Source organism: Lissotriton helveticus, chromosome 8, assembly GCF_964261635.1.
Source record: "Lissotriton helveticus chromosome 8, aLisHel1.1, whole genome shotgun sequence".
NCBI lineage: Eukaryota > Metazoa > Chordata > Amphibia > Caudata > Salamandridae > Lissotriton > Lissotriton helveticus.
In genome coordinates, this window is record NC_136069.1 from 269,125,241 (window position 1) to 269,146,623 (window position 21,383).

The window sequence follows — 21,383 nt, forward strand, 5'->3', positions numbered from 1 at the left end:
GCTGCTTTCTGCATAAGGGGCTGCGGATCTGTACAACCCTAAAGATAAAAAATGACATTGTACGATATATACTGAGAATATTAAAAAGGGACCCAAGACAAATTAAAGGCATTCATTTAAGTGAGTCTATAAAAGATCCAATGCTGGAGAACTGTTAGTGTATGTTAATTATTTCTAAAAAAAATAGACATTGTGTTGTACCACTTAGTTTAAAACGGCAGCTACTTTTGAGATCTATTTTTTTCAGGTTAATCCTGCAGTATGAATTGAGTTTTGGTTAAGATGAGTATATACCATGTACAACCCAGGTAGCCATATTTCATACTGTATTTTTGCTGTGGTGCATTTCCGAATATGTTTGAAACTTAGTACTATTTTCCATTTGTTTTATAGAAGTACAGATATATCATTGAGGTATTATTAAAAGGAGTTGGGGTTTCTTTATTAGGGACATTTATAAAGCGCTGCGTTACGCACACCGGCGTGTCCACGCGCTAAAAAGTGGGAGAGGCATCGTGCAGGGGAATATTTCTTATGAAACTATTACTCCAGCTGGACAGTATTATCATTGCTGCAACAACCATGTTCCACAGTACACAAACTCAACTTCACACCACCACCTTTGAGCTAAGTTTGCACTGCTAGACAACAGCTACTAGGAGAGCCACGAAGATTGACAGCCAACTTTCCATCAGAGAGTACCTTGTGTCCTTTTACTATTGCTCTGCTAAGAGGGTCCTGCAAATTCAAGTGTTCAGGGAAAAAGAGGACAAATACTTCATGCTTTTGGTACTCACAAAAACGTCTAGCAACAAGAATATCTTAAAATAACCTCCTGAGAAACATTGTTCTCAGATGTACAATAATAAATTAAAAGGGACGAACTGTCCACAAACTGAAGAGCTAGAGAGATTTGAAAAATTAGGATTGCATGCCTACTGTCAAATGAAAAGCTTCCCCATTAAACCTACTGTTACCAGAGAGCCAAAAAAATCCCAGTGCCTAAAGTGAATTTCCCTATTCCCTTTAAAAGTACCTGCCAAAAGCCCACCCTGCGATGGGAGGGGATCTATTACTCTCCACCTCATCAATGAAACAGAAACCACATAACTAATGCTAAGTATATGCCAGCACTAAGAAGATTGACTAGTGTATTTTCTTCCCACAGGTGTAGAGAGAGAAAAGCAACAACGGAGTCCTTGGTTCTCCACACAAAGGTTTGCCTAGGGAATAACAGAACGAGTAAAGGAGAACTGCATATACCACCTATTATTAGAATACTCAAAAGAAAGCTGTATTTACATATTTTAAAAAGTTTGAGGCACTGTGAAGCTTCTATAATGATCCCTCAGAAGCTAGTGTTTATACAGTTGTGTACAATGGATAGAAAAAGGGATAAAGCGGAGACATCCCATTTGCTAAAATTATATCAATCAGCTCCTAATAAAAGGACTATTGGAAGCAATGTGAGGGATGGAGGTGGAGGCTGGCACATTTCTGGTGATCTCAAAGGCTACTAATTTTACAAAAAGAATAGGCCAACCATAGATAAACAGTGTGAGTGGGTAATGTAGTAGGATATCAATTCCAGTGATGTCACTGTAGACCTTACTTTTCCGGCAATCTGTGCACTCAAAGCGGTATCAACACTTCCTTTAGGGTGATGTAGTCTGTTCTTGATTATTTTAAAGGAAGCTTATGTAACTTTGTGAATAACAACTTCCATGGTAACTCCCTTTCATATCTTCCTCAGAACTTTCGGCCCTCATGTATCCCATTATCCTACTGACGCCACTTTTATACAATTGCTGTTGTGTATTTAGTTTTTGCGCCTTATATAACCCCAGTATGTGCTGCTATTTTGTGCCATATCTCATTGTGTACCTTTTGATTTTTTTTTTTTTACCATGTACCTTCACTACCTCCGGCGAATGTATCAATCAACTCTCCCTTCCATGGCAACTTTCTTTCATATCTACAACATGACTTTCAGCGGTAATGTATCCTACTGTCCCCTGGACTCTTCTTTTATACAGTTGTTGATGTGTATCTTGTTTTGGCGCCTTATGTAACCCCGGTATGTGCTGCTATTGTGTTCCATATCCCGTTGTATACAATTTGCTTTTTGTAGCATTACTATATTTATTTGTATGCATCCTTTATGTACCTCAAGAAATTATTGTTGTGCTTACTCTTACAATTAGTGTATATATATATATGTATCTCCAAGCACCCGGTCCGTACAGTAGGATATTAATGTTTGTGCTTACTCTGTAAAGCGCTCTGAAAACTTTGGGTCTAGTTTGCGCTATTTAAAACTCCTAAATAAAGAAATAAAGAACTATTGTTGCTAACTTTTCTACCTCCACTGAAGACTAGGTTCTTAAAATGGATATAAACATAAAAGTGGTACGTTTTGTTACTTAATCATATTATCTTCCTACAAAAACGTTTACATCAGGCTTGCGATTTACACATTTGCAGACTTGAAAACTTGCCAATAAAAAGTTTAAAACTAACCTGCTCTTGATATTTCACTGGTCCCCCCAGATGGTTGTTCCAGGGCTGTAAAAAGAAAAGTGAACAGGGATCCGTTACACTGACTTTTGGATATCAACCTTGAATATTTTCAAAGTCACAGAAGCTCGCTATTAGAAAATGTATTCAAATCAAATTTTGACTGTAAAATGTTGCTTTTTCTTGTACTTGTTTTGGTATATGTGTTCTTCAAGGAGTATTTGGCTCAATCTGTAGGTGTCAATAAGCTGGTTTCAAATCAACACTATGACGGAACATGCACAGTTTGTGGCAAGGCGTATTGTGACTTACCAAGGACATAGACTGGCTTGAAGCCTACCCATTTGTTAGACCTGGCCTTTTTGACAGGTTTCCCCCCCCCCCCCCAAGTTTTTGCCTTTTGCCCACTATTTTTCTGACCCTGTTTTTGTGGCTATGGGATTCTGGGCGCTTTACCATTCTGGGCGCTTTACCACTGCTGATCAGTGCTAAAGTGCATATGCTCTCTGTATAAATTGTGACAATGAATGGTTATGCACAATTGGTATATTTGATTTACTGGCAAGTCCCTAGTAAAGTGCACGATGTGTGCCTGGGCCTGTACATCAAACACGACTAGTGGGCTTGCAGCACTGATTGTGCCACCCACATAAGTAGCACTGTAAATGTATCTCAGACACGCCACTGCAGTGTTTGCATGCGTAGTTGTAAACTGCCATGTTGTCCTGGCAAGTGCACCCACTTGCCAGGCCCAAACCTTCCCTTTCCTTGCGTGCAAGGCACTCCTACGGTAGGTCCAAGGTAACCCCATGGGCAGGATGCAGTGTATGTGACAGGTAAGACATGTACTGGTGTGTAGGACATGTCCCGATAGCAAAATACTGTGTAATTTCACTATTGAAAGGCTGTCCGTCCTGTCTCCCCTTCTTTTTAATTTGTACCTTCAACCCATCCTTCACTCTTTAGGTAAGTGGGACATCACCGTGTTCAACTTTGCGGATGATCTACAGATTATTTTTCCCCTCACTACTCCCGACGCCGCCAAAAACTTTCAGACAGTCTTGTTACACATCCAGCATTGGATGAACCAAAACCAACTCAAGCTCAATCCGAGCAAGACTGAGCTTCTCCTTCCTGGGAGAAGTGCCCCTTTTTGGGGCCCTCAGTACTGGCCGGTTGAGCTCGGAACACCTCCCTCTCCTGCTGGATGTGTAAAAAGCCTCGGGGTCCTGATTGATTCCGGACTTTCTCTCAAGGCTCAAGTGAGCGCAGTAACATCTTCCTGTATGTTCCAGCTCTACAGGATACGGAAAGTCGCCCACCTTTTGTCGCCTGAAGCCTTGTTGCAAGTGCTAATTGCCCTGGTGATGTCCCGGTTGGACTTTTCCAACTCAATTTATTACGGTCTTCCCAAATCTCAGCTGGCCAGGTTACAGATCGTGCAAAACCAGGCAGCTCGGCTCGCTTTCAGGATCCCCAAATGGCAGTCGGCTCAACCTCTGCTACGCCGCCTTCACTGGTTACCAGTCAGTGACAGAATCACTTTTAAGGTTCATTGCCTGGTCTTCAAAGCCCTCGTTGGTCCCTCCCCTGCCTTCCTTAAGTCCTTAATCACTCCCTACTGTCCTTCTCGCACTCTTAGGTCTACTCATCTCCAACTTCTTGTTGTTCCTCGTTTCAATCGCTCTAGATCGGGCGGTCGCAGCTTTTCTTGCTTAGCACCTAAGCTGTGGAACTCCCTCCCACTTTCACTCAAGTCTTCTTGCTCCCTTCTCTCCTTCAGGAAATCATTAAAAACACTACTCTTCCCTCCCCCCCACTAATTTCTCTCATCTTTTCTGTTTCCTCCCTTCCTTTTCCAAGTCCGTCAGCGCCAGGAAACTCACGGTGACAGTGCGCTCAATAAATTCATCATAACATAACATAACATAACATAACTCTGCGGTTTATACCCTCAGTGGTGGGGTGGAGGGAATGAGTGCTGATGGTAGCTCCCGGGTCTCCCCAGCACGGAGTGATCCTGTAACATAGGCTGCAGGAAGCATTGCCGATATCGTCCATCAGCCAGGTCTCCCATTCAAAAGCACCCCACCCTTTTTCGAAAGAGGGACTGCAAAGTCCAGCAGCCAGGGAACCAGCTGGAGCCGCTTTCCTCTAGGGGTAATTTATAGGCCGTCGGAAATCTCCTGCTCCTTCAGTCACTGGGCTCCCCGTGTGACACCACCGAAAGGAAGCTCGCAGAGGAATGGTGTCATCCGTGGCCGCCCTGCAAGTTGTCACTGCCGAGGGAGAAGCGGACGAGCCCCACTGTTGTCCCGCTGAGCGGGAAGGGGAAAGGTGGCCCGCCGGCAGAAAAGTGAAGCCGGGTGCCCAGAGTCTATGGAGAAGCTCCGCTGGCATCTGACTGGGAGCCGGAAATCGGTTCGCCTGCAGCAAGGTGAGACCAGGGCCCTGCGAGGGCTCAGGTCTGGCGAATGCTCAAGGTCAGGCCGCTGGTCCTCATTCCCACTGCGCCCTAGTCTCACGGGCAGCCAAGTAGAGGCAGAGTCAGGAGAGGAGTGCCCAGGAGGCTTCCCCAGTTGCCTACTTGTAGTAGGGGACTTGAGCCCCGGACCACCCTCGCAGCTGTGCCGCCCGGATCGCAGGCAGCTGCTTCTTCAACACCTACCTTTGGGGGCTCTGCTCTGTTCCTGCGGCATTTGCGCGGCGAGCCCAGGAGGGGCCACTGCCGCATTTGTTCCTGGTGACGGTGCTACAAGCATGTGGGCAGCTGCACCTTCGTGTTGAGTGCATCTTGGACAGATGACCTCATTGTGTTTCAGAGGCCTACAATTTCTACATTGTTTTAATCCTGAGATCAGGACTTATGTCATATGTAATGTCCTAATGCTATGATGCAATTCCCTGTTGAGGAGTCTTGATGTAACAATGTATATTGATTTGGCATGAGCGGCAAAATGAGGGTGCTGTTTTTGTGAAATACATGTGCCACTCATAACGGATTACTTCAGTGCACTAAACATTTTACTTATGACATGGGCAGTATATATATTTATATGCAGCCCCTGAGCAACACTACATTCAAACAAAAGTTTAAAAAATATAGGTTTGTGTTCTTCATTTATAACCCTTTATCTTTTTATTCTTCCATCATCACAGTAAGTTTGTAGCCAACACGTGTTTCGTCATAGGTACATAAACCATACTGACTTCATCAGGGCTACAAAAGGAATACACCAAATTGTTCTCTAGCATATATTGCATAAAAAACATTATACTTCAAATACTAACAATTAAAAGATGCCACAACATGTCAAGCTCTATGTTGTTTAGACTAAAAGACTAGACCTGTGGAGAGTTAAGAGTCTAGAAATATAGTTGCTTAGTCACAGTTGCCACCAATAAATTGTGGTCTCTCAAAAATAAAGACAAGGGGGGCGTGGCCAAGATGGCGGAGTGAGAGGACGTGTTCCCTGAGAGCTCCTCCGACCCCGGCCGGCCCGGTGCTTGTATTCGGCGTGCTCTCCCCCCCCCCGCTCCTAGTGGGGGCTTGAGACGCTGAAGTGCCGCGGTGCAGTCTGCGGGACGAAGAGCGGCTGAATCGCCTACCGGAGGGGCCCGGATAGTTGGCTGGTTGCCCCGGAGGCGTGAGAGGGCCTGGTGCTGGCCGGAACAGGGCGGAGTCCTGACGGAGCAGGAGAGGAAGCGAGGACGGGGACGGGGACTGCGGCCTTCCCCCGGCCGGACCACGAGGAGACTGTTTGGACCCTCCATCGGAGCCGACTGAAGGAGCCGCGAGCGGCGCGGCTGGCGGTGGTGCGGTGGTGGCTGGCCCGGCTTGGGCGCCACTCTTGACCGGGCCGCGGCCCGTAGCTGCATCGGACTTGTGTGCGGGCCTGGAGCCGGGCAGCGCTATCGGACGACCCTGTGGGTGCTGGAGGGACCGGGGGCCGAGCATCGGCCCCCGCTTGGTGGACATTGGGTGCGAATGACGGAGCGCTGCCCCAGACACGACTGAGGCGGTGCGGCCTGTTCCCTGGAGGCCTGGGGTGGAGCTGTGGCCGGCCCAGCGGGGCGCCTAATCTAGGCCGGTGCTGAGGCCTGTACTTGCGGTGGGACAGAGGTCGGCACTCCGCGCCGGGCAGGTCCCGCGGCGGACCCGGAGCAAGCGGGGGTGAGCCTCGGTGGCGACAGAGACCCCCCCCCCAGGACTTGAGAGCACGGGGGGGGTGGGTGGGGGGGGAGGTCGGAGCGAACTGGGGGCGACGCCCAGGTCCACGAGGCAGACCCGGCTCCTGGCTAGGTTCAGGGCATCGACGTCCAAGGGGCTCTGCTGTGGGACAGCGACTTGGAGGGGGGTGAGGTGTGGCTGCTAAGAAACGGGAGGCCATCGGGCTTGCCCCCCGCCGGTGGAGTCTGCGTGCCCCGTGACTGGGCCCCCGCAGGAGGTGTCGACAGGGGCCTGTGGGTGGCGCTGAGAGCCCGGACATGCACCGGGCCCCAGGACAAGAGCACATCAGGGTTCGGCACAGGGGGCTGCAGAGACACTTTCGACTTCCCGCGGACCCCGCCTTGTGAATAGGCCCTCAGTGAGGAGGCCGGCCCGAGGGGTGGTGTGAGACTCGACGGAACGACGGAGGAACCCCTGGCTGAGGGGTTAGGGGAATCAAGAGCCCGGTGGACTGTGCCGCAACCGTCCGGGGGCGGGGAGTGACGCCCCGTGGCAGACCCGCAGTCGCGGATATCTAAGGCCCGGCGACCGGGTGCCAGCGGCTGTGCAGGTGAGCGGCCTCCGCAGTGCGGCAGGGTGCGGTGCTGCGGCAGTGAGGTGCAGCGATATGGCAGGGCATCGTGGAAAGAAAGGGGACCGAACCCTGCCGGAGATGCTGGGCAGGGGACAACAGAAAGGAGAGAAGGGGTCCACCTCCCCGGGTACATCCAGAGCCGCGCAGGGAGCTGGGGAAGGAGAGGTCCCCATCACCAGGTCTTTCTTAGAGACCCTCTTCAACTCCCTGCGTGAGGACTTCCACACGTTGAAACAGGAGGTAGCGGGGGAGGTCCGCGAGGTGAGGCGAGAAGTGGACAGTCTTGGTGAACGGGTGGCTACCATGGAGACTGCCGGACACTCTAGGGATGAAGAAATTGCACATCTGCAGCAGGAGGTCCTGCGGCTGCAGGACCAACAACTGGACCTTCAGGCACATAATGAAGACCTTGAGAACAGATCCCGGCGGAACAACATACGGGCTCGGGGAGTGCCATCCAAGGAAGAGGGCGCGGATGTGGCGGGCTTTCTCCAGGTGTTGTTCAGAGAGATCCTGGGGGAACAAGTGGACTTTCCGATTCGGATCGACAGGGCCCACAGGGTGGGCCAGGCCCAGGGTCCCCCGGCCCCGCCACCGGACATTCTTGCTTACTTACCTGACTACGCGCTTAAGGAACGTATCCTCCGGGAAGCGAGGAGACGCGAACCTTTGCAGCTGCGGGATTATCCAGTGGCCCTATTCCAGGACCTCTCGGCGATTACGCTCAGGAAACGATGGGCGTTCAAGGTGGCCACGGATTTCCTATGGATTTCCTATGGGAAAAAGAAACACTGTACTCAAGGGGACACCCATTCCGCATCATTTTTCATTGGAACGGGACGTTGCATCAGCTTCGCTCTCTCAGAGATACGTGCGCTGTACTAGGCATTGATGTGGCGGAGGAGAGGGCGCAGTTGCCTCGAAGGCGGAGAATGACCAGGGATGGTTGGCAGAAGGCTCCGCGGCAGCGGGGCTCAGGGCGGGGCTCCAGACCAGACTCGCCTACGGTGAGAGCAGGAATGGAAGAGGCTGTACGAGAAGTGGACCTCACAGCCTGATTTGCGGCCTAAGTTGACTCCGGGGGGAGATCACCACATTGTTTCTATTGCTGCACCGGGGGTTGGGGGGAGGAGGGGGCGGCGGGGAGGACGTGGTGGCTGTGATGGAGCGAGATAGAAAACAGAAATCTGTTTAAACTCGTGAAGTCACACTTCCATAAATAAATTAATAATGCTAACAATTTGTGCTGTATGTGTGCTAATTCAATCTAGTTTAAAGTTGCATCTTCACAGAACACGCGGGAAACTAACATGTGTGCTCATAAATGTGCATTATGTTGCATTTTCATGTATGTGGAAAATAATAAATTAATTTGTCTATTGTCATGTCATAACTAATAGCAGCTGTTTTTATATAATGGCATGTGCTTATTTTGCTTCCCTTGTCTATGTGGTGTCATTATATTCTCTATAGGTGCATAAAGAACCCTGCTGGATTCAATGAAGAATGGTAGATATAAAATGCTGCTTTATTTGTGCTTTACAGCTAGGTAATTTAGACTAACGGGTTAATTATTAGCAATGATGGGAGGCAACAGAACAAACTGTATTTCTTTCATTAATTATTCTTTGTGTTTGTTTATATAATAGTTTTACAAATGAAGCTTAGAGATGGCTGCAGAAAAATAGTACACTTTTAAAAGTGGCGCAGGAGAAGTGGCGCAGAAAATTGACGCTCTTTGAAAAGAGGCCTATTGATGAAAATGGCTCAAGTGAAAATAATTCTGAGAAGGATGGAAAAGGCCTCTGAGCTTTTATTTTGAAAGGTTTTGGAATGAACTGCTAAAAAGATGACTCTTTGGAGAAATTTGCTAACGTTTGCTAACGTGCCACGGGAGTTCAGAGCGGACAGGCTCAAGGTTGAAAGGAAGAATCGTGCTTTTGCTACAAAATGTAGCAGCCTAAGGAAGAGCTGCCAAGACTTCTACATGAACAATGAACTAGTGAATCTGCCCGGGCATGTAAGAAGGAGGTGTCACAGTTTACTGTGGTACGAGGTGGCTCAGCCAATGGAGAACTAGAATTCGTCTGTTGGAATGTGAAAAATAGTTAGCTCAGCTTAATTTAGGGTATAAGAATGGGTTCAGAGAACAGATAGTTGGCTTACGCTCGAGAAATTCTGGAGGACGTGTTATGCTGATGGACTTTACACGTGAGGAAAAGAGTTTTTTATTAATTACTTTATTACTAAGTGATGAGGGTAGAGACAGAGAGATAGTTAGGATTTTGGAAATGCTTAATTTTACTTATTCCTGCTAATGAATAATAATTCTTGATTTATGCTCTTTTTATTAATACGGAATAAATCTTTCTTTATGACATTTTCTAATGCTTGTTTAATAAAATACCAAAACCTAAGTTTTTCTAGATGTGTTTAAATAAACTTTCTAAAATGACAAGCTGGTCGTGATTATTGTGGATAGTTTGAACAACATATTTAGATCTTATCGCCTCATGATTCAGTCGCTCTATTGTTGATATGGGCCTAGTGTTGTAATGTAAGTTTGGTGGTAGTAGATAGTGTCATTTGTGCAAAATTTTAGTGAGAGCGCTGGATCAATTCATGGTAGCATTCGTACGGTTATATATGTTGTTTTTGACATGCATGTTACATATATGTTGGTATATTCATAGGATTAATGTCTAACATATGTTGATTTTGATTTTGTCAGATTGTTATGTGTAGTATGTAATCTTTAAGGGTTTTTCCAGCTGTGAAAAACTCCTGGTTTGCCGGCAAAGGTAGAGTGACTAGAAGAGTTACACAGTGCATTTGTCTGTTTCAAAATTGTGGTATAGAATATATCACGTGTTGTGGACGTACAACACAAGTTTAGGGACCTTAGATTGATTGGTTGAATGTATAGTGAGGATTACCTATGAAATTGTAGCATTAAGCATAGGGACTTGTTGCCCGTTCTAAAACTTTCTGTGAAAAGAGTAGTAGGATTTATTCAAGCTTGAGAGAAGGGTGAGATAGCGTCGTCTATTCTTATCAACGTTTGGACGTTTTCTGTGGTTGGTTCAAGTCCTGCCAAGATTTCGTGAGTGTATGATTAGGGTTTTCTTGTTTGAAAGTGCGTGAATGATTTGTAATCTGTTAGAAGGGTAGGGTAAGAATTACTCTATTGGCAAATGAAACTATTCTGTGAGAATAGCGTCGTCTATTCCACGTATCCTTGAATGTATGCATAAAACTATCTCTTTGTTAGGGAAGCAGACAAATGGTTTCCTTTATGTAGTTATTAATTGCGTTTTTAATAAGTAATAGGAAAATGTTTAAAACCCTTCTGGGTAAAGTAAAGACACTGAAAAGTGTTTTGTGCTATTTAAATACCTTCAAAAAGCATTGCGCACTATTTAAATCCATTTAAAAGTGCCCCGATCGAAAATTGTAAGGGAGGGGCTGGTTTTGCGAGTGAGACCGTGTGAGGAGAGACTGAAGCTGTAGCAGCTGCATGCGTCAGAGCTGCCGCGCTCTGATTGGGTAAGGCGTCCGGAGCGTCATAGTAAAGCTAGACTCCGATTGGTTAAAAGCCTAAAGCCTCACAAACAAAGAAGTGAGAGCATTATATTAATCTAAGTGGTCTTGCAATGATTGGTTGTGCTAACACAATTATCCAAATTGCTTGTAAATTAAAGTGTCCCCGTTTTTAGAATTGTAAATTGAAAGCAATTACCCAAGTAAATAATGCCAGTATTATAGTTAAATAAATTATTCCAATTTTAAAAGTGTGCCTGATTTGTTCTTTCCTTCGTTTTGACAGTGTTAAAACAATTGAACACGAAGGAAAAAGATTAAACTAAAAACGGAGTTGAGAGCGAAGGAGCCGCCTTTCTATTGGCTCGGGCCCCGACTCGTCATAGAATAGCCGCGCACCTATTGGCTGGTGACGCGCAGCGTCATAAGGGAGCCGCGACCGGATTGGTTGTGGCTCGATGGTCGATTAAAATCACCACTGTCTGCCGAGAAAGTGTCCCACTACTCCCAATTTCCCTCGCTACAATAGCTCTGTTGTTTAGAACAGGGCTGATGTGTGTGGCAAGTAAATTTAATAACATTCTGAAGAGGAAGGGCTGTTTACTGTGTGAGGAGCGAAGGGGAGAGCTATCAGTATTCGGAGCGTCACAGCAAAGGTGTGCTCTGATTGGCTAAGACGCCCTACAAAGTAACGCTGTGATTGGATGACAGCGTTTTTATGTTTAAAGTGGTTGCTCGTGACATAGATATTCTATAAGTGCCCCAAAGTTTAATAAATAATAAAGAACAATTGATGAACTAGTACACTCCATTGTGGAAATAAGTCTTCGCTTTGTTTTCCTTCTTGACAGTGCTATTGTTTTAGAGGGGAAAGGCACGTTGTAAATGGTGTCTGTGGGGAGTATTGTGTATTTTTTGTATTCTCAAGGTGTTTGAGGCGCGAGGGAAGAGAGCTCGAAGCTGCAGCTGCCATGCACTTTGTTTCAGCTGATGTGTGCCACAAGCGTAACACGCTGTATTGCAATAACATTTTTACGAAGGAGGGGGGCTGCTAAGGAGCGAGTGAGAGAGAGAGCTGCCTGCAGCGGCTGTCTACGTCAGCCGCCGCGCTCCCATTGGTCCAGAGGCCGACGCGTCATAGACAGAGCCGCGCTCTGATTGGGCGAGGCTCCGTGAGCTGCGCTCTGATTGGGCAAGGCTCTGTAACTGTTTGTGTCTTAAAATTGAAGGTAGAAATAAAACACCGCTTTAGCATCTTTTTCCTTCGACGCTTTAATATCTTAAAGGGAGAAGCGTGTAATAACTGATATATTGAGCGAGTGCACACAAAAAAAAAATTAAAACTGTGTAAATAAAATAAAATAAAAACGATTGCACACTGTATTAAATTTGCATTTCCTAACGAGGGGCTGTGCTCAAGAGGAGAGTGTCTGCAATAACAGGATAGTCATTAACAAAAGCCGCGCTGAAAGTAGCTGAGTATCGCAAGAACAGTGTTCTGATTGGCTGGAGCGCTGTACTGAAATTGGTCGAGGCATTTGCAGTTGTGCTGTGATTGGGTGAATGCGCGTTACTGTCTACTGAATTGTTTACATTTGACCCTGTTTAGATTTCATTCCCTGCTATTGCTATATTTATCATAGTGGATGTCTTTAGTGATATGCTAATTGTGCACTGTGTTGTGGGCTTGTTTACAGAGGAGGGGCTGATTGGAGTGTGAGAGCTCGAGGGGAAACTGCAGCAGAAGTGACTGTGATTGGCTGGATGTTGCAAGGGAAGTGTTGTGATAGGCTAAGTGTTGTAGCAGCCGCACTGATTGGCTCAGGCATTTGTTGTGTTGATAATTATTGTTTATTTCTGCCGAGTGTTAGGTTTCTTGCGCTAGTAGTGCTCAGAGCTTCGTTTTGAAGTGAATTGTGTTGTGGGAGGGGTGCTTGATGAGTGTTTGGGGATTAAGGAAGTGATCTGTGTTGATCTTTACAGGTTCCTCTTTGATCCTGTCTGGCCGCTGGTTGTGACTCATCTTGTACTGCAGTTTATATAAAGATAAATTAAAATTCAAAGAGGAATGTTTTTAGAGTGAATTAATAGTAGGGAAAAAGGATTTTTATAGAGTAATTAAATTAAATAAATAAATATTTCCAAGCATTTTTGTTAGTTATTGTATTAATTCCTGGTGTAATTATAGTGTCCATTAAGCTGCATATAAATCATTAGCAGCAGTGTAGCAGCAATTCTGTTCAAAAGTGGTCGCGCGCGCAGAAATATAATATTAAAAAGTATACGCAGTCCTTGTTCTGTTTTAGGTGGTTCTGTCCGTTGTTTGATTTATTGATTAGATTATTACCAATAGTGTTTTTAATTAAATTACATTTTATTGTCAAAACTTAAAGGCAATCAGATTAGGTTTTCTTTTTCCACAGGTAATGATGCGGAAAGGTGTGTAAGTGCAAATAAATATATTTTAAAGTTAGCTAATGACATTTAGGTGTTTTATTGTTGTAAAATAAATATTTTACAGTGTTTTTGCAAATTCATATTTTCCTTCCAGGTTAATTATAATTAGTGATACAGGTAAATTAGGAGATCTATTAAATTGACCAAATTATAAGGTTTTCTACACCTGATAGTGTTAAATTAATTAATTAATTGATCAGCAAACGCTACAAAACAAATTTAAAGAGTACATTTACCAAATTAATTAAAGAAAATGTCTTCCTTGTATAAGAAAATGAAAAAGGTTGTTGCTAAATGTGAGAGTAAATTAATGATTCCCAAATTAGTGAAAATAAATAATAAGCATGACAGAGTAGAAAATATTAATCAGTCTAAAATTGATGTTGTAAATATGGATCAAAAGAGAAATTCAAGAAAACCCCCAGAACAGATTAAAATAACGCCAAAAGTCCCAGATCAGATGGATAGAGTGCCAGTTCAGACTTCTTCTAAAATTAATGCGACAGAAAAACATGATAAAATGCTTAGTACTTCTTGAATTAATATTCCTGATCATGTAAATTCATCAAATGATTTAAAGGAGTCCATGAGATATATGGAAGAAGTGACAGTCCCTGTGCTTAGAAAAGATGAAACTAGTCCCGCAGTTTTAAATGTCCCATTAACTGAAAAGGTTTATTCTATTGTACTTGAAATTGAACTAGTAGGGATCAAAACTCAGCGAGAAACAGAAATGACTTCAGTTCTAGCAGGTGAGAAGTCTGATACTGATCTAATTGAATTGACACAGTCAGACGAGTCAAAATTATGGTCAAATGAAAAGGAAACTGAGATAAATGAGCTGAATGAACAGCTACAAATAGATGTACTTCCAGAATGTTGGAATAAAATTGATGTTCTTTTGAGTGGAGACATCAAAGTGAAGGACGCAATTGATGAACAGATTGAAACATTGACTTCTGCAAGTTCACTTATCAGAAATGCTAATTTAATTAAAAGATTGATTGATGACATTCAATTGGCAGAAAGGTTTGCTGGCGTGATATGTGCAGCATACAAAATGAATGATGAACATGCTTTGGGTTCACTAATACTAAGATCTGTAGTTGAAACATGGCAGAGAGTCAAAGATTTACAAGATGATGCAACTCATGAGGAGAAAAACACATGGTTGAGAAACACATGGTTGAGTGCAGATTTTAGACAGCGAGATGAGGATGAGATTTGGATACACAAAGATGACAGAGTAGTTTTGCTAAATAGCATAATTACTGATATGGACAGGATGTACTATAGATTTGTAGAATTTCTTTACCAGAGGTGTCTGGCTTGCCAGCAAGTGAACACAATTAAGAGAACAGTTGTGAGATTGGAAACAGAATTACAGGAGAGTGGTTTATGGACTAGATTACAAATGGATTTCTGTGAGATGGCACTGTATGACAAACTGTGCTACATTTTTGTGATTTACTGTTTGATTTCAAATTGGGTTGAAACATTTCAGATGCGACATGATGATGAAATTACTGTTGCAAAGTTATCAGATAACAGGAAACATATTGAAAACAGATTGCTCCATTGTACAGATAGAATAGAAATTTCAGATGTTGAGGAGCATGAGAATATTACTATAAAAGACAGAGATGTAAAAATGTGCCTAGCTACAGGTACAAAGTGGATAGATGTCCTTCCACTTGTTTTGATGTTTCTGAGAAACACTACTGATAAAAAAGACAGATTTAAGTCCACGTGATATTATGATGGACAAGGTCATGAGACAGACATTCATACCGGAGAAAAGAAAGATGCCTATCAATGATAGCATCAATTTGGAGAACTGCAGGAATTTATCAGATGAAATGATTTCTGTGTTTGATGAAGATGAAACTGAAGTGCAAACAAGAGAAAAAGAGCAAGCACTTGATCTGTTACCAGTTAAAAGGATCAGGAAAAAGGTTCGTCTAAAAAGAAATTCTCTAGTGCCAATGTGGCAGAAAAGGAGGCCAGTCAGTCTTATCACAACAAATGCAGTGAAGTGCAAAAGACTGAAGAGGTGGATTGACACTGGCCATACTTTTCGTGTCTACACCTGAAAATCCTAATGAGGATAAAGTCATCATTACTGATTCAGATTCTGAAGAAGAGCCTGAAAAGAATCCAGATCTTGAAGATCGACAAGTTGGTCGACATCTGGAGAATTTGATTGAAAAACAAGCCTTGAATGAAGAAGACTTGAAAGTTGTGACTGAAGACTCAGAAAATGATGGAAATCTGCCAGGAAAAGAAGCAGAAGAAGAATGTGATCAGATTGTGATTCAAGACCAGGAGAGTATTGAAAAGCAAAAAAGTAGCTCTGAATGCAGGAACAGGAATTCTGAAACTGGGAAGTTGAAGGTAATTGAAGAAGAAAATGAATTGCCAAGTACCAGCTACAAAGATGATGTTCCAAACGGAGTGAAGCTGCTGAGTAAAGAAGTACCTGAGTCCAGAATGAAAATTTCTGACACTGAAACTGATGAAGATTCTCAGATAAGAAAATTCAGAAAAGGAGCTTGGAGAACAGAATGTAATGTGACCAAGCAAAAGAAGAAATTACTAAGAAAAAAGTGATAACTGGCCAGATGAAATTGAAGGCCTAAAATTCAAATTGAGATACAGATCAAAGAAACAGATTGATGAGATATCAAATCAAAAAGATTCTGAAAAGAAAAGTGAGGCAGGAAAGAAAATGGAAGTGATACTTGTAATGGAGGTAAAAAAGTTACAGTAAGGAAGAAATTGAAGACAAAAGTGACAATGATTGAAGTATTTACCTTTTAAACATTTTAGGTTTCTGTTTTTGGCATAAGGCTGAAGAAAATGTGTTAGGTGACACAAGGTCGAAGAAATTCTGTTAGCTGAAAAATTTAACTTGTGACATTAGGTCGAAGAATAACTGTTAGAAGGTTTAAGAGTATATATATATAAAAAAAAAAAATAATTTAAAAAGGGTGGTAGAAATTTTTAGAAAATTTAGGTAACATTTTAAAAATTTCAGTTTTATTTTTCTTTGCAAGCTTAATGAAAATACATTCAACAAGCTCAAGATGCTTAATTTTAAATAAATGTTGTAAGATGTCTCTGATATATATGCTCCTAATAATTCAGCTTTGGTTGATTTAGGTGGTTACTTTTCCTTTAGAAATTAACAAAGAGAAGTTTAAGGTCAATAGGACAAGCAAAGTTTCAGCTAGTCAAGACAAACATAGTATAATACTGGCATTTTATTAGTTATAGTTTTTGCAACACTTTTATTGAAGTTTAGTTGTATGTTACACAAGAGAAAGAAATAGAACTAGAGGGGTTTCTTAAAACTCAGTATGAGAATTGTAGATAAACTGATGAGATAAGTCTTTAGAAATACTAACACAGGTGAAATTGAATCATGTTCATCTTAAAAAAAAAATTTTTTGCTAAATTTTGGGTGGTGGTGTGGTGTGGTGTGGTGTGATTTGTTAATCACCAGATGAGGGAGTTGATGGAGCGAGATAGAAAACAGAAATCTGTTTAAACTCGTGAAGTCACACTTCCATAAATAAATTAATAATGCTAACAATTTGTGCTGTATGTGTGCTAATTCAATCTAGTTTAAAGTTGCATCTTCACAGAACACGCGGGAAACTAACATGTGTGCTCATAAATGTGCATTATGTTGCATTTTCATGTATGTGGAAAATAATAAATTAATTTGTCTATTGTCATGTCATAACTAATAGCAGCTGTTTTTATATAATGGCATGTGCTTATTTTGCTTCCCTTGTCTATGTGGTGTCATTATATTCTCTATAGGTGCATAAAGAACCCTGCTGGATTCAATGAAGAATGGTAGATATAAAATGCTGCTTTATTTGTGCTTTACAGCTAAGTAATTTAGACTAACGGGTTAATTATTAGCAATGATGGGAGGCAACAGAACAAACTGTATTTCTTTCATTAATTATTCTTTGTGTTTGTTTATATAATAGTTTTACAAATGAAGCTTAGAGATGGCTGCAGAAAAATAGTACACTTTTAAAAGTGGCGCAGGAGAAGTGGCGCAGAAAATTGACGCTCTTTGAAAAGAGGCCTATTGATGAAAATGGCTCAAGTGAAAATAATTCTGAGAAGGATGGAAAAGGCCTCTGAGCTTTTATTTTGAAAGGTTTTGGAATGAACTGCTAAAAAGATGACTCTTTGGAGAAATTTGCTAACGTTTGCTAACGTGCCACGGGAGTTCAGAGCGGACAGGCTCAAGGTTGAAAGGAAGAATCGTGCTTTTGCTACAAAATGTAGCAGCCTAAGGAAGAGCTGCCAAGACTTCTACATGAACAATGAACTAGTGAATCTGCCCGGGCATGTAAGAAGGAGGTGTCACAGTTTACTGTGGTACGAGGTGGCTCAGCCAATGGAGAACTAGAATTCGTCTGTTGGAATGTGAAAAATAGTTAGCTCAGCTTAATTTAGGGTATAAGAATGGGTTCAGAGAACAGATAGTTGGCTTACGCTCGAGAAATTCTGGAGGACGTGTTATGCTGATGGACTTTACACGTGAGGAAAAGAGTTTTTTATTAATTACTTTATTACTAAGTGATGAGGGTAGAGACAGAGATAGTTAGGATTTTGGAAATGCTTAATTTTACTTATTCCTGCTAATGAATAATAATTCTTGATTTATGCTCTTTTTATTAATACTGAATAAATCTTTCTTTATGACATTTTCTAATGCTTGTTTAATAAAATACCAAAACCTAAGTTTTTCTAGATGTGTTTAAATAAACTTTCTAAAATGACAAGCTGGTCTTGATTATTGTGGATAGTTTGAACAACATATTTAGATCTTATCGCCCCATGATTCAGTCGCTCTATTGTTGATTTGGGCCTAGTGTTGTAATGTAAGTTTGGTGGTAGTAGATAGTGTCATTTGTGCAAAATTTTAGTGAGAGCGCTGGATCAGCTGGACGTCCACTTCAGCGACTCACCACAGCCTTGTTCCACTCGGAACCGGACTGGGACTATGAGGTTTGAGGGGTTGTTGCAGGGGGTGGGGGCTGTCGGGGGAACTGCTGCAGCATTGAGATGGATGTTTTTTCAATTTCTGCTTGTTGGGTGATGGGGGTGGGTGTAGTGGAGGGGTTGAACATGGATGGGTTAGTTGTTCTAGTTGTAGGGGGCTGGTTGGGGGAGCCAGGGAAGGGAGGGGGTGGGGGGCGCAGGGGGGGTGGGGGTGGGAGAGAGGGATCGGCTGGGGGGGGGGGGGGTAGGGGGGATTGTCCAGTGCTCTTTCCGAGTCTCTCCGTCCTAGCTGGGCTCGCACGCACTACATGCTTCTGTTCCGCCCCGTCTAGGTGGGAATCTATTGCCTGTACACCCGCCTGTTCCTATACCCTTGGGCTCACATGTGCTGTTTATCACTGCTCTGCCCCACGTGGACGGAGGTCCATTGCTTGCGCCCCCACTTGTTCCGATGCCTTTAACGACCCTTAAGGTTGTGACCCTTAATGTTAAGGGGTTGAACAATCCGGTTAAGAGGAGAGCGGTCCTGTCCCAACTAGAAAGCACACAGGCAGATATCTGTCTATTGCAGGAGACCCATTTGCTGGCCCGCGATTGCCATAGACTGCGCTCCCACAAATTCCCGACACAATTTTTCTCTTCTAACACTACCAAGACAGCGGGGGTGGCAATACTGGTAGCGAGGCGATTCAAAGGGGAGGTCTTGCACAAACTTGCGGAACAGAAGGGGAGGCTGCTAGCGTACCGGTTTAAGCTTGGGGGCATCGTGTTTACCATCGGGTCTGTGTACAGCCCCAACGAGCACCAGGAGCGGTTCTTCAGCATGGCCTTGGTGGACATCACTGCCACTCCAGACAGACATATCATCATAGGAGGGACCTTAATATGGTCTTCGACTCGTCTCTGGATAGATCGGCGCAGCGGTTCCTGCAGACTGGGGAAACTCTCAGCCGCGTGCAGGTCCCAACTGGCAGACGTGGATCTCCACGATCTTTGGCGCCGCCTCCATCCCACCGATAGGGATTACTCCTTTTATTCACATGCACATAAAACATATGCGAGACTGGACCACCTCCTGGTTACGGGACCGGTCTGTGCGCTGGCCACGGCTTCCGAGATGGGGGTCCTCTCCCGGTCGGATCATGCTCCTGTCGCAGGCACTTTTAGCTTACCGCCAATGCCCTCAACGCGCGGGGTCTGGCGCCTCAGGGACACCTTGCTACACAAACAAACGATGGTGAAGCATATTACGGATACCATCCGTGACTATTTGGATCACAACGATAACGACACCTCTTTAGCGACACAGTGGGCAGCCTTGAAGGCGGTCCTCAGGGGGGAATTTATAGCCATTTCATCGGCGGAGAACAGGGAACGGCAGCACAAACGGGACGAACTCACACAACGGGCCGCGAACTCGAGCATGTACATCATCGTACGGGAGCTCCCAGAGTCTGGCGGCAACTCAAGGTAGCGAGGAAACTCCTGTCGGCCCTGGATATGGACCGGTCGGAGTATGCGGCATTGCGTCTACGACACTCGTATTATACAGGGGGGGACAGATGTGGTCGGCTTCTGGCGAACAAGCTCAGAGTTGCGCACCAACAACATCAGGTGAAGGAGATCTTGATCTCCGACGGGGCTGCGGTCACGGAGGATGCCCAGATTGCTGAGGCCTTCCGTCAGTTCTATGCGGTTTTATATGCGGGCGACCCCCCATCGGAGCACGCGGCAGAGGAGTACCTGGACTCGGTCACCCTCCCCTCCCTGGCTCCGTCTCAGGCGGAGTACCTGCAAAGGGACATCCGCATTGAGGAAGTGGTCACCGCTATCTCTAAACTGAAGCACGGCAAGGCCCCGGGACCAGATGGCTATACGTCGCTTTTTTATAAGATGTTCTGTACGACGCTAGCACCTATCCTCACCCGTCTTTTCAGCTCGTTCTCTGAACCGGGCGCCATCCCGTGACAGTCATCCCCAAGCCGGGGAAAGACCGGACCCAATGCGGCTCATATAGACCGATCTCCCTCCTAAATGTTGATCTCAAGCTGTACACTGGGATCCTCGCGGCCCGGTTGGCACTCCATTTGCCGGGTTTGGTGGACTCTGACCAGGCGGGATTCGTTCCCGGGAGGCAGACGGTGGACAATACTAAAAGGGTGATACATCTCCTAGAGAAGGCCTCTCGGATTCCCGGAGAGAGAATGATGCTGGCGGTGGATGCGGAGAAGGCGTTCGACCGGGTACACTGGCCTTACTTAGAACGGGTCCTGGCGAAGGTGGGAATTGGGGATAAATTCCGCTCCCTGGTATTTAACTGCTATAAGTTTCCTTCTGCAACGGTGCGGGTGAATGGCTGCAGTTCGCAGAGTTTTGCGATAGAGAGGGGCACCAGGCAGGGTTGTCCGCTGTCCCCGTTGCTCTTTGCTCTATATATGGAGCCATTTGCCCAGAGGATCCGCCAGAACCCGTATGCGACAGGGGTGAAGATGGGGGGTACACCCACACTGTCAGTCTATATGCGGACGACGTTATTCTGACCCTGGACGACCCGAAAAGGGCACTCCCGGCGTGCATTGCGGAGCTGGATGCCTTCGCGGGATTCAAAATGAACTTGGGGAAATCGGTGGCCTTGGATGTGTCGTTTACTGCGGCCACAAGAACCGAGCTGCAGAGCCTCTTCCCCATGCAGTGGTCATCGGAGCTCGTGCCTTATTTAGGCATTTTACTGGCACCTGTCCTGCCCGCTATGGTGACCGTCAACTACACTGCTTCGGGCAAGAAAATCAGAGAGGAACTGGGACGTTGGAATAGAGGCACGCTGTCCTGGCTCGGCAGGATAGCCGCGGTTAAGATGACGGTCCTGCCACAAATCCTTTATTTGTTACGGGCTCTGCCGCTCCAGCCCCCCTCGGGGTGGCTTCAGCAAATGCAGGCGGGTCTTGCGCGTTTCATCTGGCAAGGTCGCAAACCTAGACTGAAGAGGGCGCTTTCCACATTGGCCCCTGAAGCGGGGGGACTGGGGATACCAGA

The 21,383-nt window shown here is 44.8% G+C and overlaps 1 protein-coding gene across 2 annotated transcripts in view; it reads right to left on the reverse strand.

Annotated features, from left to right (window-relative positions):
- The window catches only part of LOC144772596 (myb/SANT-like DNA-binding domain-containing protein 4), a 67,346-nt gene that overhangs the window by 8,926 nt on the left and 37,037 nt on the right, over positions 1-21,383 (reverse strand). For both annotated transcript variants that reach the window (XM_078657027.1, XM_078657028.1), the window contains exon 3: positions 2,521-2,565. In XM_078657027.1, coding sequence (XP_078513153.1) covers positions 2,521-2,565 — 45 coding nt within the window. The remainder of the gene's footprint in view (positions 1-2,520; positions 2,566-21,383) is intronic.